Source organism: Podarcis filfolensis, assembly GCF_964270895.1.
Source record: "Podarcis filfolensis genome assembly, chromosome: 3".
Lineage (NCBI taxonomy): Eukaryota > Metazoa > Chordata > Lepidosauria > Squamata > Lacertidae > Podarcis > Podarcis filfolensis.
This window is the reverse complement of record NC_139606.1, coordinates 43,268,298-43,281,969: the sequence shown is the minus strand read 5'-3', so window position 1 is coordinate 43,281,969 and position 13,672 is coordinate 43,268,298. Positions and strand designations below refer to the sequence as shown.

Here is a 13,672-nt window from a genome sequence, read left to right as displayed (position 1 = left end):
GGGTATGACTTCCTAAAAATGGCCTGGTGGGCCATGTTTGGTTCATGGACCTGAGGTTCCCCACCACTGTGATATCAGTGACAAGAGTGAGAATTCCTGACTCCCAGGCAATTTAAGCCAAAATATTACAAAAATACACAGCTACAAGAAAAATGTTGGCACTCATGGCAGAGTTGCCTGGCTGTGTCATGTCCTTGGGCTCCACATTACATTATTTGGGCTTCCAGAGTTAATTACAGCCCATGCCCTTTTTAAATGTTGGGGAGGTGTGCAGGTTTATTGGGTTGTTTTTGTTATCTATTTTGTGATTTTATGTTGTAACTGCCCTGAGACCTGCGGATATAGGGCGGTATACAAATTTACTACTACTACTATTTTTATTATTATTATTATTATTATTATTATTATTATTATTATTATTATTATTGGTATAAACAGCGGTCTATTCCCCCCTTTCTCCTCCCGCTTGGTGGGGTTCCTTTGCCCCTCAGCTGTGCGGCAGACATGAAGAAATTCAACAGGTGCTTAATTCTCTCTCCCCCCCCTCCAGAAGTGCAGCAGCGGGAAAACTTCACCTGTGTAATTTCTTTGTTCTCTATAGCAAGGAAACGCACCAGAGTCCTGAGCAGATGGGGGAAGGGGATACTGGCGACCCTCTTGAAGGAATTTAACAAGATGTGGTCTGCCATCCCGCTCACCTGGCTCCAGTAAAACTCTCCCCCTCCCCCCCACGCCACTCCTTGACTTTCCCGTCTCTGTAAATAACAACAGTCTCTCCCCCCCAAGACGAGCACGGAGATTTACCTGCCTCTCCCCTCCCGCCTCACGCGGCGCCCTCGGAGCCTCCAGTCTCGGCCCCTGAAAGGGAAGAAGCGCCCGCGTCGCGTTTCCGCTGAAGAGCCGCGTCTCCATGGAGACCGCCGGGGCCTAGGAGGTAGGCGGAGCTAGAAGGCCGGAGGCGGCGCGGTCTTAGGTCAGGCTCAGTGGTCTTCGGAATGGGCGCACACGTGTTCGCTGGGGAACTTAACCCACCTCCCGACCTCTGTGAGGTCCAGCCTCCCCGCCGCGGAGCTTATTGTCCCCACGCTTGCCTACCCCACTGTCCTCCCCTGTTTCTCACATACACACGCACCCGTTGCATCCATGGGCGTAGCTAGGGGTTTTTTTTGGTGTGGGGCAGGACTTGGTTAGGGGAGGCAGGACTTTTGTGGGGGAGCAGGACCGACGTGATTGGTCAGTTAGTTAAGTATTTCTATTGTTTTACTTGATCTGGGGGGAGGGCAGCTGCCCCCGTCCGCCCTGGCAATGCCTATGCTTGACAGGACACGGTGCGAATCGTAATAGCCCACTGGGGTCTCCAAGCACGCGTCCCATCCTGCTGGAGGATGCATCGTCTGCCTGTCATTCTTTGTTGCTCTTGCTGGAAACGCAGCCGGAGAAATGTTCTTCAAAGCAGTATCTCGTCCTAGCAGCTATGTGCTAGGTTTTAAAACACACAAAACTCAAGAGATTGTGACTTCCGAAATCCACCTAAGAGGCATTTGAAAGCTGTTTTCTGCACCCCTCTTAATAGCCTCTACTGTGGAACTACTGTGTTGGACACACTGGTTACTGTTGAGCCACACGAGATTGTGAGAACATGCTGCCCATGGGAGGGCTTTCCTAAAGTGAATCCACTGAGCAAGGGAACATTATTTGCCAGCTAATTAATGCCGTCTGCTTGATCCTTTTGACAATCTCACAGGACAACATTGTTGGCATCTGTCTCTCAAAAGACAATGGGGTACACCTTGGGGGGGTGAAGTCAAACTGTTGGAGAATCACAGCACTGCTGTTGCTGTAGAGGCTGGTAATCGTGATCTCCCATGCTTTTGCTGCATTAGCAGCACAGCAGTGAACTCTTGATGCGCAAGCCTGGGCAGGGTGTATGTAGGTCCTGGACTGCTAGGTGACAAGACCCCACCCCCAGCCTCACTGATGCAGAGATTATACAGTATCTGCTCTTTACTGAGCTTATAGAGCTTTCATTTTGTGTCCATCAATCATTATTCTGCATCTTTCACTGCATTTCCACATCACTTTCCTAACTGCAAAGTCATGGGGTGATTGATTTGTTGTGCCTCAACACTTCCATGCACTTTAATAGGGCACACCTATATCTGATTGTGTTCCAATTCCCATCAGCACCGGCCAGCAAGACCAATGAGCTTATAGGTGATGGGAGTTGTAGTCAAGCAACAGCTGGAAGTCCACAGCTTTGCCACCTTTATGATGGGTACACATAGCCTTAGAACGTGTTGCAGTAAATCAGGAGCAATTTGCTAGCTCCTCCATCCCCTTTCCATTTTTTTTTTTAAGGTGCTGGGGCTTGCAGTTGTTATAAGCCACCCTTCTTGAGTTGGCAGTATATCATCTTCAAATAAAATATGTATGGAGGCAGCTTACAGTTAACCCAGTGGCAAGGTGGGATAGGCTCTCTGCACATGTCCAGAGGCACGCTTGCTAGTTTCAGGGCTCAAATTGAGACATCCGTGCTCCCTAACTTTTTCAGAAGCAGCTCTCTTTTAGTATACAGAAGCAAGATTCTCCATCCACCCCTCAAAGAGCACAGCTTCACAGTCTGAGTCACAGGGGAGTTCATGAGTTATCCAAGGGAAACATAGACACAGGCACACAGTTAAACCTTAGTGAGAGAAGATGGATTTATTTCTCCTCCTTCCCCAGCAGTTAAGCAACTCCTCAACAGCAAGACTGGATGGCTGCAGCAAACAGGCAGAACTCCTTCCTGGTTGTCATTCAGCTTACGTTTCTACACCAGAGTCAACAAACTGAGATACTTTTCTGAATGGTAAGATAAAGTCTGCTTGCCCTGGTGCAAGTTGTGGAAATGTGAGGTTAATGTATTTCTGAAATGCTTCTCTTGTTTCTAATATTTCTGCTTCCAGGCTATCTTTCCAGTCTGTCATGCTTTCCAGTTGCTGGCTAAGAGTCAGGATCTCGCCATTTTTCCTGCTCACCTCATGTGACACCTCTTCCAACTGAGCCTCACGGAGATTTTCTGCATTTTTTATAAGTTTCTCAGTTTCTTCCTGAAACTCTTTCTGGGAGATTTTAAAGGCCATTTCCATTTCATATTTTTTCTCCACGGACAACTGCTGCAGGTTCTTCTGATAAATTTCGTTGGCAATCTCTCCAGCTTTCCGGAATTGTTCCAAAAACTTCCTGGAAGGGTGAGAGAAAAGATCGTATGATAACTTCAACATAATTTTTCATTACTGGCAATTTGAAAGCCAGTCTTGTGTGAACTGCACATTTCTTTCAGCTGGAGGCAAAGCGAAATGCCTTCCAATAAACTGGACTAAATCTGTAGGTGGAAACCAGATAGCAAAACTTCTGAAGACCTAACCCCCACCCTGCCCATCTTTACTATCAGATTCTATTAAATCTGGTACTATCCAACAGCACACATAACAGGGAGTTAACTCCACTGATCACATCAGCCTTGTTTGCAAATCACAGCAAGCCCAGCAATGGCTTACCAGGGCTGTATCAACATGCAGGCTTCCAGGAGGAGCCCAACCTAAAAGAGGCTCTTTTAAAAAACTAAGAGTTGATTTAGAATGTCACCTGAACCTCGGCTTGTGCTTAAGTGCTCTCCTCACTAACCACAAGCTACATCCTCACAATGCCATTGGCATCAAAATACCCATCAATTTAATCCAGATTTACTGCTGCCCATGTCCCATTTGCAATGTCTCAGTGACCCATTAGCAAACCAATCCCACTTTTGAAAGCACCCAGTGCACATCCAGCTCCTGCAGATCAGTTGGAGGAACACTGGTGGTGGAAAGCGCTCTATCTGCAGATATCTGGATGCAAATAAGGTCAGGTGCAGCTCTCTTAAACCCATCCCCTTATATTCAACAGGGATGGGAAGCCCAAGTCCCTCCAGGTGGCATTGAACTCATTATCCCATTATCCCCAACCAGCCTGGTCAACTATCAGGGATGATGGGTGATGCAGTCCAGTGGTTTCCCCATCCCTGCTTTAAAATATGAAATGGGGTTGTTAAGCCAAGTACTTGTTTTGCTTGTCAAGCATTCCAGATATTTTGTTCCTCTCTTCCTGTCTAGCTTCAGCAACGGCTTTCGACTTCTCCATTGCGAGCTCCAGCATGAGTCGCTGAAGTTTGTGTGTCATCCTCTGCTCAGCAGCTTCCGATTCTCTTTTCAGTTCCAGTTCCAGGTGATGGAGCATTTCTATCCTTGTGTTCTTCACAGCCTCCTGCAGCAGCGTTAGAAAAACAGATTAGAATAGGAAGGGAGGGATTAGGCTGCTTCATCCCTGTTTTAAACAAGACGAGCCTAGAAAGAACACACCATGCTTTATAAACCACTTTGGATGTAGAAGATGCAAATTCAGATGCTTCAGCCACATAGCTTACTGAGGCTATCTTTCTGGTGACTGTCTCACTAGTGCACTGAATGCTTAGGTTTTATATATTTATGAAAAATGAAATGCCCTTTTACAGTTTAAATAAATAGATAAATGTAGTTCTAAAATAAAGTTTTACTGCCAGCTCTTATGTGTAGAAATAGAATGAGACACAGACTAGAAAGGATGTCAAAATGCCAGTAATGAATCAGTTTTGAACTCTCCCATCCAGTACTTTATTTTCTAAAAAATGTTAAGGGATAGTCTCATTTCCCTACTCATATTGAAATACTGCCCCTCAATGAGGCCAAACTTAGATTCACAAAATGTTTAGGGGTATGCATACCCCTGCATCCTCCCCGAAAAAAAGCACTGCTCCCATCTAAAACAAACAAACAAACAAACAAACAAACAAACAAACCCTTCTTGCATGTCAGAGAGGTTTCAGCTGAATCTTTACCTTGACACCCTATATTTTAATTCATGGGTGTTTTTTTTTAATTCAGCAAAGTTTTCAAGAAAAATCCCCCCCCCACCTACTTGTTACAAGAGAGATTGTGCCACATGAAGCTTCTGCATGTTTATGTAGGTTTGGACCCAACATTCCATTCAAAAATAAAGCAGATTTCAGTTCATGGAGTGGGACTTTTTCTGCCTCTTCCACCCTTTCCTCTGCAGCCCCATACTCCCTTCCCCAAGAACTTGGGGGGGGGGCTTTGGGAATGGTGCAGGACATACTGTAGAGGGATCCAGACATGGGGGTGTCAATTGGTGGGAATCCGTCCCCACACAACTCCGAATGCAAGGCACTGTCTCTTGACATGTTTAAAACAAAAATAAAACGACTACTGACTTGTAATGCTTTTTCGTCTTTCTCTTTAAGGGCTTCAATATCTTGCTGGTGTAGAGCAGCTGCACGATTGAGGGCATCTTCCACAGCATCCTCTCTTTCTGTTGCAGCCTACAAAACAAGGCATAGCCATGAAGAAAACTTGTGCTGAGGACATTCTAATGCTGCACATCAGCTAGATCGCTCTGGGTGATATCCAACTAAGTCATAGTCAAAGCAGACCCATTAATATCAATGACCTTAAGCAACAAGTCCCTTAATTTAAATGGGTCTGCTTTATGACTTAGTTGGATATCACCCTATATTTATTATTTTCCCATTAATTTTCTTTTTTAAAGCAGCAGCACAGCAATAGTTCTCATAAGCAGCAGAATAGAGGATATGCCTGTGTTTGGGCTTTACCACTCCAGACTAAAGGTGGCAGCTTACACAACTGTCTGTTCTTCCATACAAAGTAAGTTCCCTGTACAGTGGTACCTCAGTTTAAGAACAGTCCGGTTTAAGAACGATTCGGTTTACAAACTCCGCAAAACCGGAAATAGTGTCCCGGTTTGAGAACTTTACCTCGGTCTAAGAACAGAATCTGAATGGTGGAAAGGCACCGGTGGCAGGAGGCCTCATTAGGGAAAGCGCGCCTCAGTTTAAGAACGGTTTTGGTTTAAGAACGGACTTCCAGAATGGATTAAACCAAGGTACCACTGTACAGAGAAGTAGCAGGGAGAAGAGTTTGGGCCTCATCAAATGTCTAGGTTTTATATATGAAGGGTTGTGTGTTTGTGTTTGCTTTTTACAGCAAACCTGTGTGTAGGGATTTTATTTCTACAGCAAACCATTCAACTATGCACATGCCCACCTGCAGTCTGAAAGTGGTACAGCCCAGAAACATGTTGGCAGAATGATCCAAACCTTTTTTCCCAAACGGGCAGGCAGAAGTGGCACCAGAAGAATTTGCATTAGCCAGGGGAAAACCCCTAAACAGAGCTTTCTGGGAAAGGTGGTGAGCTGGCACAAGAGCCATTGGACAAATGGTCAGGGAAGACAGCAATATCTGGAAGGCCACAAATTCCCAATTGCTGCCATGAAAAGACAGCTGCTGCTGCTGTTTCTACATGGCTGGTGGCAGTAGTTTCCCCTGGAGTAATTTAATGGCTATTTCGTAGCTTTTGCCTCAGTGTTGCATGTAGATTATGTTACTCAGGACCCTGCTGCACCAGCAGAACCAATGTCAAACACACAGGAGAGCAGCCACAATGCACTAAAGGGATGAAAAGTTTGCTTCTGTGACACTATACAAAGGCGGCTTGGAACTTCATGCCATGTTTCTCTGCCATATATGGGAGACCGGCATCCTAGATGAGAAGATTAAAAGGAAACACCATACCATCAGTGTAATGAGATGTTAAGGAACTTAAAGACAACAAGCCACAATGCCTAAACAAATGTAGGATCAGAACACTGAACTGCTTTGGAAAGCAGTGCTGGGATGTGTCATGGCACACAAGCCGTATGCCAGGAATGGGGAACCTGTGGCCCCTCAGATGTTTTGGACTCCAACTCCCATCAGCCCCAGCAGTTGTAGTCCAACATCTGGAGGCCCACAGGTTCCCCATCCCTGTCCTAAGTGAAGAGCTGATGAAGAGGCAAGGGTTGCAGTTTCACTCCCTCTCCCTACTCCAAGATAGAGTACTGAAATTGCGATAGAATGGGAAATTCCATCCTCACAGTCCAGATGCTGAGTTCAAAGAATCCCCCCCCCCCCTCTCTGCTTGCAGTTTATCTAATTCTGCTTTCGAAGGTCACAAGATCTTAGCTCACAGCGCTGGCTGGGTAACCATGAACTTTATTCCAAAATGCTAATACGCTGCAAAACTTAGAAATTCTAGGTTACAACTATAAGGGCAGGAAGAAGACACTGATTCATTGTTTTGTCAATGTAATTATTATGCTATATGTCATCTGTAAAATTTATTTTCTAAAGGTACTATATTGCTGTATTACATTGCTTTAATTTGCTCTATCTTTAAGTTGCTCTAATTTCAAAATATCATTATCTTCTACATGAAGATAGTAACAAGCCTTAAATGAAACACTGTAGTACCAATAAATCAACTGATTTGGTTCAATTATAATATTAAATCTGTGGTCTTTGGCACCGGCTTATGCTTTATTCCCTGCCATACTGGGTTGCTAATGAGCAAATCTGAACCCTGATCTGTAACACTGGTGAGTTAGATACCCAAATTAACACATCAGAAAGATAAATACAGAACTGATCCATACAATGGTATTTTTATTCAATTATTTTATTACGTAAATAAATATTTATATCCCACATTGAAGAGTATAGTCTTGAAAGTGTGGATTACAAAATAAACATTAAAAGCAAAACATTGTAAAACCTATAAAACTCATGTAATCATATATAGCAAGGTTAGGCAAGTTATAGCCCATATTGCTGGGCTGCAATTCCCATAATCCCTGAGTCCACTGGCTATGCTGTCCAGGGCTGATGGGAGCTGGAGCCCCTCAGCCTCTGGAGAGTCACAGGTTCCCCACCCAATATATCACATATTTCTGTAAAATATGCTGTCTGCATTATACATCAGTAAATATTCACAGAAAGGCCCCAGTGCAACAGATTGGATAATGCGATGACAGCAGAACAGTTGTACCTGAAGCAATAGTCTAGTTTGCACTTTTTCAATTCGTTGTTGTACTTCTGCTTCTCTTCTATCTGCTTCTGCTTGCTTAATGTCAGCTCCCAATTCTACGTATGCCAAAAAAACAAACAAACCACAATTGGGGAACAAAACACTACAGGTTATACATAAACTACTACGCATGCCACCTGTTCCTTTGCTTGAACATTTAAGATAGACGCTTTAAGATTTAAGGTATTTTTATTTAATATTATTCAACCATGTATAATTTCCTGAAGGCTGGTGCAGCCCCATCATTTTTAATGACCTGGGTTGATTTCAGTATGTAAAAAATGATTCCTCAGATCAACTTGCTAGCAGATTTGACTGCTTAGAATTGTAGAGCTGGAAGGGACCACTAGGGTCATCCAGTCCAACTCCTGCAATACAGGCATCTTTCCCCCCAATGTGGGGCTTGAACCAACGACCCTGAGATTAAGAGTCTCATGCTCTACCAAGTGAGCTATGTCAGAACACAAGCAAGCACTAACATCAGGCTTACACCTAGAAGTGATGGCATGCATTGGCCCCATTCAGGAGAGGCTTTGTAGGATTCACACGTAGTAAGCCTGCGGGATTCAGCTGCTCTCTGGGCCTGCGCATTAAAAAAGCAGGCCACAATCTGCACCATGCAGCACAAGCCAAGGAGTTCCACAGGGCACACAACAGTGCCCCACACAGGCACGAACAAATTCTGTGTCGGTAACTGGTGGGCCCACCTGTGCTTTGTAGCTGACTGGTAGTGCACCTGCTCTGCATGCAGAAGGCCCCATGTGCAATCTCCGACAGCTCCAGATAGGGCTGGAAGAGACTCGTTTAATATACTGGAGGGCCGCAATAGACAACGCTAAGCTAGGACAGACCAATGGTCTAACTCAGTATAAGGCAGCTTCCTACGTTCTGTGCTAATGCAGCAGCAGCAGCACTCCCTCACCAGCAAGACGATTTCCCAGTTGAAGCAGGCACTCTGCATTCCCACCCCACAGTGCAGATGCCCATTCTTCCTTTTCAAAAAGCAGAAGGGAAGACCATACCAACCAGGCACCTACATGAGCAGCTGCAACATGGAGCACAGTGGTAAGGGTGCAGTTCCAGCAGTTGGCACTATAGGGCGATGAATGAACATTGCATCAAGTGATACTGGGCTTTTGTCAGAGACTGGCTTTTGACCACTGGGAGGATCCAGGAACCAGTAATCAGTGGTCACAAATCAAGCATCAGCCTCGGCTGTTAGCTGGGGAAAGCAGTGGCTGAATGGGCAGGAGAGTTCGGGAGTCTAGGAATGCTCCAAACCCTGTAGCCCTGGTGATTCGCCACACAGGGCAGCGGGTCCTGGCTCTTGCTAACATGCCCACGGATCTTAAGACAAGCTAATCAAATGACCGGTCAAACTTTCATCCATTAACATATTTATTAAGAAAAAATGCATTCACAACAAATAATTTTTGAAGGTTAGTTCTAGAGGCCATCAGAGTCTCTCTGTCCTACAGCAGTAAATCCCATAGGTACATTAGACGTTGTATAAAGCACTGCTTTTGGTCTGTCCCAAACCAGTGTCATGCGACTATACTGATTGTGTTGACAGGGAGACAAGTAATTATTATACTCTTCCTAAACTTTCATAAACTCTCCATCATGTCTCTCACACACTTACATCTTTTTATAAGCTAAAAGCCCTTCCCCTAACTGACGGAAGTATTTTTACCTAACTAAGGTCTCTACCCTCTTGTGTTTGTGGCCTTCTTTCTGCATTTTCTCCAGATTTTACTCTTATCCTGTTTAACATGGGAATTACTGGAACTGTAATTACTGTAATATGTGTGGATACACCTTAAGTGTATCTGAGCAATCAATGTCTGCATGAAAACAACTGAGCACCAGATATATTGGCTTTTTGGTGGACAGGCATGAGTATCTAAAATTAAATAAAGTAACTATCTACTCACCCAATATATCTCTGTGTGTATAATACCGAGTTTTGTAAGGCTTGTATTCTCGAATCCGCTCAAAAGTCTCTGGTCTAGGAGGTGGTGGAATTAGTTTTGAACAAACAGCACAACAAACAAATGTGTCAAAATCTGGATTCCTAATCATGATTGCAGTCAAGATTTTTCCTCCTCCAACGACAAGTGAGGACTAGATGAGGAAGCGAAATCTTAGTTCTCATAGCCTAAACTGAATTGTCTTCTTAGAATCTGTGCATGCTAGGGGGAGAGAGAGAAAGGTTTCACCATTGTTTGGTGAGATTATTTGATGGCAAGATGATACCCGCTTCAGCTGCAGCCCTGGTGTTAAGGAGCTCTGCCTATCATGTGGCTGTGAGAGGTCTCATAATATAGGCTAACTTCTCACCCAGTAACTGTTGCTAGGCTGGGTAAGCTTTGCTCACAAAAGCATTTTAGATCCTTTAAACAAATAACTTTAAAAAGTTTTGTGTGCTCTCCCAAGTAGTTTACACAGGATAGTCAAGCATTTAATAAAGGCTTAGGTTATTTTCCAGATAATAAAACAGATTATTATGCTTTTGCTGCTGTTTAATTGGCTCTATTCTATAGGTTATTTATTGTATGGCTTTTATTATCATGTATTGTTCTTTTTCTGATTTTCTGTTATCCTTTCTGCTCTTAAAATTTTGTAAGTCGGTGTAGCATTCTATACACACACACAGAACAGGCGTGTGTGTGTGTGTGTGTGTGTGTGAGAGAGAGAGAGAGAGAGAGAGAGAGAGAGAGAGAGAGAGAGAAAGAAAGAGAGAGGTGCTTATTCTTAGAATATCTGCATCAGTTGTTACAAATATTACATTTCTTAATAATGCTGGCTTTTTATTCAGTACAGGCAATATCATTTTTCCTAGTTATTAAAAGGCATTATATTTCAAAAGAAACATCCATTATTGCCAAGAAAAATGCTGGCTTTCCACACAAAATCCTGAAAAGTCACAAATCAGAAAACTAAATATACCACTTATTTGTGTCGCCTTACATGCAGAACATGTGCAAGTCATGCGTTTCTTTAGTCCCATTTAGAAGTCTTCCGCTTCATATGTCGCTTTCCCTCACTGTCAATAGCTTCATAAAGATCTTTTTTATTCTCTTGTTGTGCATGTAAGTATCCAATGTAGGCTACGCAAAGAGTAATCGTTACAAGCCCAAAAGCCATAACTGGTTTGTTCTGTGAAGATAAGAAAAAATACATACTAGTATTTAAATCCAAAATATTGTACTTAATCCAGTTCATATACAAACATCTGTGTGTGCACAGGTGGGTGGGGGCTATCAACGTTTCAGTTACTTCTTCATTTTTGTTCAGCTTTCAGTATGGGGAATGGAAACGTACAGAATCAAACTGTTTAACCACTGTTACAATTCAACATACCGGTATATAAAAAGTAAAAATGTTGACTGATTTGACTTCTTTTATCCCTCAAACATTTTGATTACTTTGACTGCATGACACTTGGGGATGAAGTTTTTGTATTTGGAAAAACTGCTGTAGTCAACTCTGAACCCATGAAATAGTGGGATATAATTCTAATAAATAAATTGTCAAGGAGACCATTTGCCTGTGATAGTCAGTGCTCTTTTGAAGTATATCTACATAACTATTGCAACCAAAATCTTGGTGCACTTAGCTCCACATTACTTCATAGATTTAATGAAGTTTACCCAACTCGATAGTAAAAACATGTACCGGTATTTATAAAATGCTTAAATGTAGACAGTAGCTAGTTATTAGATCATGAATGTACATACACCATAACAATTTCCCCATTCTGTGAACATTAAAAAACACACTGGAGATAGTCTGGCTTCTCCCCACCTCCAAATATGCCACACACTTCTGATTAGCTAGTTAACAACTTCATTTTTTCCATCAAAGCAAGTGCTGCTTGTGAATAAAAAAAACCCCAATCTATAATTAGATGTAATATGTAATATAATGAATGCACACACACGTATCATGGCTATTTCTTAACAAGTTTCTTACAGGTTTAATAAAAAGTTCTGGGTTCACAGCACGGAACAAGGTGGTAGTTCGTACACTTCGGAATCCGGGAGTTCGATAGTCTTTCTCTTTGGGTGCTTCATGTTGTAAATCTGGAGGCTGAGGTGCTGAAGACATCTTACTGCTGCATAAAACAGTTTGGTTTAGGTAAGTGCTCGCTTAGGGGTTCTGTTCTAAAAACATGTATAAAGGTAACATGTACAATACACAGCTTTGTGCTTGATTCGTGCTGGAATCCAAGGCTGTGACTGAGGGAGAAGCAAGATCTGTTAGGGTGTTATGCTGTGAGCCCTTTCCTCTTAGGCTCAGGTAGTATATGTGTAAATAAACATAGCAGCAGCACATGCATTTCAACTCCTACAAACCCTGCCACAACTACAGCCAGAGTGTTTAGCCTAGGAATCCCCAAACTCGGTCCTCCAGGTGTTTTGGGACTACAACTCCCATCATCCCTAGCTAACAGGACCAGTGATCAGTGATGATGGGAATTGTAGTCCCAAAACATCTGGAGGGCCGAGTTTGGGGGTGCCTGGTTTAGTCAATTAATAAGTTTTCCCCACCACTTTGAAAGCATATTATTTATGTGTATTTCAAGCCCATCTGGGTCCCAGCTTCAGCTCCAGACTGCAGGAAGGAACATGTTGCATAGCCTGTTCATATCCATACTTTACCTGGCAGTAAATCCGTCCGAGCCCAGAGCAGTTTATTTCCAGGTAAATGTGAGCAGCAGCAGGCCTTACATCTTCCACCAAATATAATCTCACCCCTCACGCTGTGGACGTTTCACTACCAGAAGTTTCAAAACTTATATATAACTCACCTCAAGTTTTCTAGGCAGTGAAAACAAGTGGCTCGCTACACACTTTGCAGAGCAGGCATAACAAAAGAGGGGAAAACTAGCTGTAGGTCGTCAAGTTGCACAAATATTTATTTAACCGATCTCACCCTTCTCCCCCACCCCAACTGCGCCTCCTTGGGACCAGACCCCCAGACCCACAAGTTCAAAGCCAACTAACTAGAGCACAAGCCCCACACCTCCCTCAACCTCCCAGTACGTTTCCGAGCACAATTCAAAGTGCTGGTGTTGACCTTTAAAGCCCTAAACGGCCTCGGCCCAGTATACCTGAAGGAGCGTCTCCACCCCCATCGTTCTGCCCGGATGCTGAGGTCCAGCGCCGAGGGCCTTCTGGCGGTTCCCTCATTGCGAGAAGCAAAGCTACAGGGAACCAGGCAGAGGGCCTTCTCGGTAGTGGCGCCTGCCCTGTGGAACGCCCTCCCATCGGATGTCAAAGCGATAAATAACTACCTGACATTCAGAAGACATCTTAAGGCAGCCCTGTTCAGGGAAGTTTTTAATCTGTGATATTTTAGTGTATTTTTGGTTTTCTGTGGAAGCCGCCCAGAGTGGCTGGGGAAACCCAGCCAGATGGGCGGGGTACAAATAATAAATTATTATTATTATTATTATTATAACCTGGCACCGCATTCAATACTGCGGCGGCGACCTGAAAGAAAGAAGGGAGCGGGGGGGGGCACCTTCGGGATCTGCTCCTCGCACGGGGCGGCCTAGGAGAAAGTCGTCTCCTGCTCGCTCGCTCTCGCGCCTCCGAAGCCTAAGCCGGCACTCTGCTCTAGTCTAAGCAACGTCCTCCCAACGTCTTTGACTACAACTCCCATCAGGCCC

General features: G+C 43.9%; 2 protein-coding genes and 1 long non-coding RNA gene across 11 annotated transcripts in view; 1 reads left to right on the top strand and 2 right to left on the bottom strand.

Annotated features, from left to right (window-relative positions):
* The window catches only part of CFAP206 (cilia and flagella associated protein 206), a 16,255-nt gene extending 15,370 nt beyond the window's left edge, over positions 1 to 885 (bottom strand). The window contains exon 1 of one of the 2 annotated variants that reach the window (XM_083608365.1): positions 805 to 885. The gene's annotated coding sequence lies outside the window, so the exon portion shown is untranslated. Of the gene's footprint in view, positions 1 to 575; positions 700 to 804 lie in introns of those variants that run through there. The other variant, XM_083608364.1, reaches the window with a different exon arrangement.
* LOC310760254 lies at positions 805 to 3,084 on the top strand. 4 transcript variants are annotated; one of them, XR_014546849.1, is made up of 3 exons: positions 805 to 934; positions 2,725 to 2,848; positions 2,946 to 3,084. It is a non-coding gene; the product is annotated as an uncharacterized lncRNA (long non-coding RNA). The 4 variants fall into 4 exon arrangements; XR_014546850.1 differs by having other exon boundaries at positions 867 to 973; XR_014546851.1 differs by having other exon boundaries at positions 888 to 973; positions 2,728 to 2,848.
* Positions 2,685 to 13,672, bottom strand: LOC310760231 (small integral membrane protein 8-like). 5 transcript variants are annotated; one of them, XM_083608426.1, is made up of 5 exons: positions 10,966 to 11,154; positions 7,957 to 8,051; positions 5,288 to 5,395; positions 4,082 to 4,284; positions 2,685 to 3,222 (listed from the first exon to the last, which is right to left on the bottom strand). In XM_083608426.1, exons 4-5 carry the CDS (start codon positions 4,255 to 4,257, stop codon positions 2,802 to 2,804), a joined length of 597 nt encoding a protein of 198 aa, XP_083464552.1. In that variant the 5' UTR covers positions 4,258 to 4,284; positions 5,288 to 5,395; positions 7,957 to 8,051; positions 10,966 to 11,154; the 3' UTR covers positions 2,685 to 2,801. The 5 variants fall into 5 exon arrangements, 4 of the variants coding, with proteins under 4 accessions (XP_083464552.1, XP_083464551.1, XP_083464553.1 ...); XM_083608425.1 differs by lacking the exon at positions 10,966 to 11,154 and adding an exon at positions 9,930 to 10,959; XR_014546842.1 differs by lacking the exons at positions 2,685 to 3,222; positions 4,082 to 4,284; positions 5,288 to 5,395 and adding exons at positions 11,971 to 12,112; positions 13,525 to 13,672 and having other exon boundaries at positions 7,572 to 8,552; positions 9,013 to 11,154.

Coding starts and splice junctions, on each gene's coding strand:
- LOC310760231 (XM_083608425.1), bottom strand. CDS start 10,077: ATGATTAGGAATCCAGATTTTGACACATTTGTTTGTTGTGCTGTTTGT. Junction 8,052..9,929: donor TACACACAGAGATATATTGG/GTGAGTAGATAG, acceptor TGGCATACGTAG/AATTGGGAGCTGACATTAAG. Junction 3,223..4,081: donor ATGCTTGACAAGCAAAACAA/GTACTTGGCTTA, acceptor TCACCCTTCCAG/GAAGTTTTTGGAACAATTCC.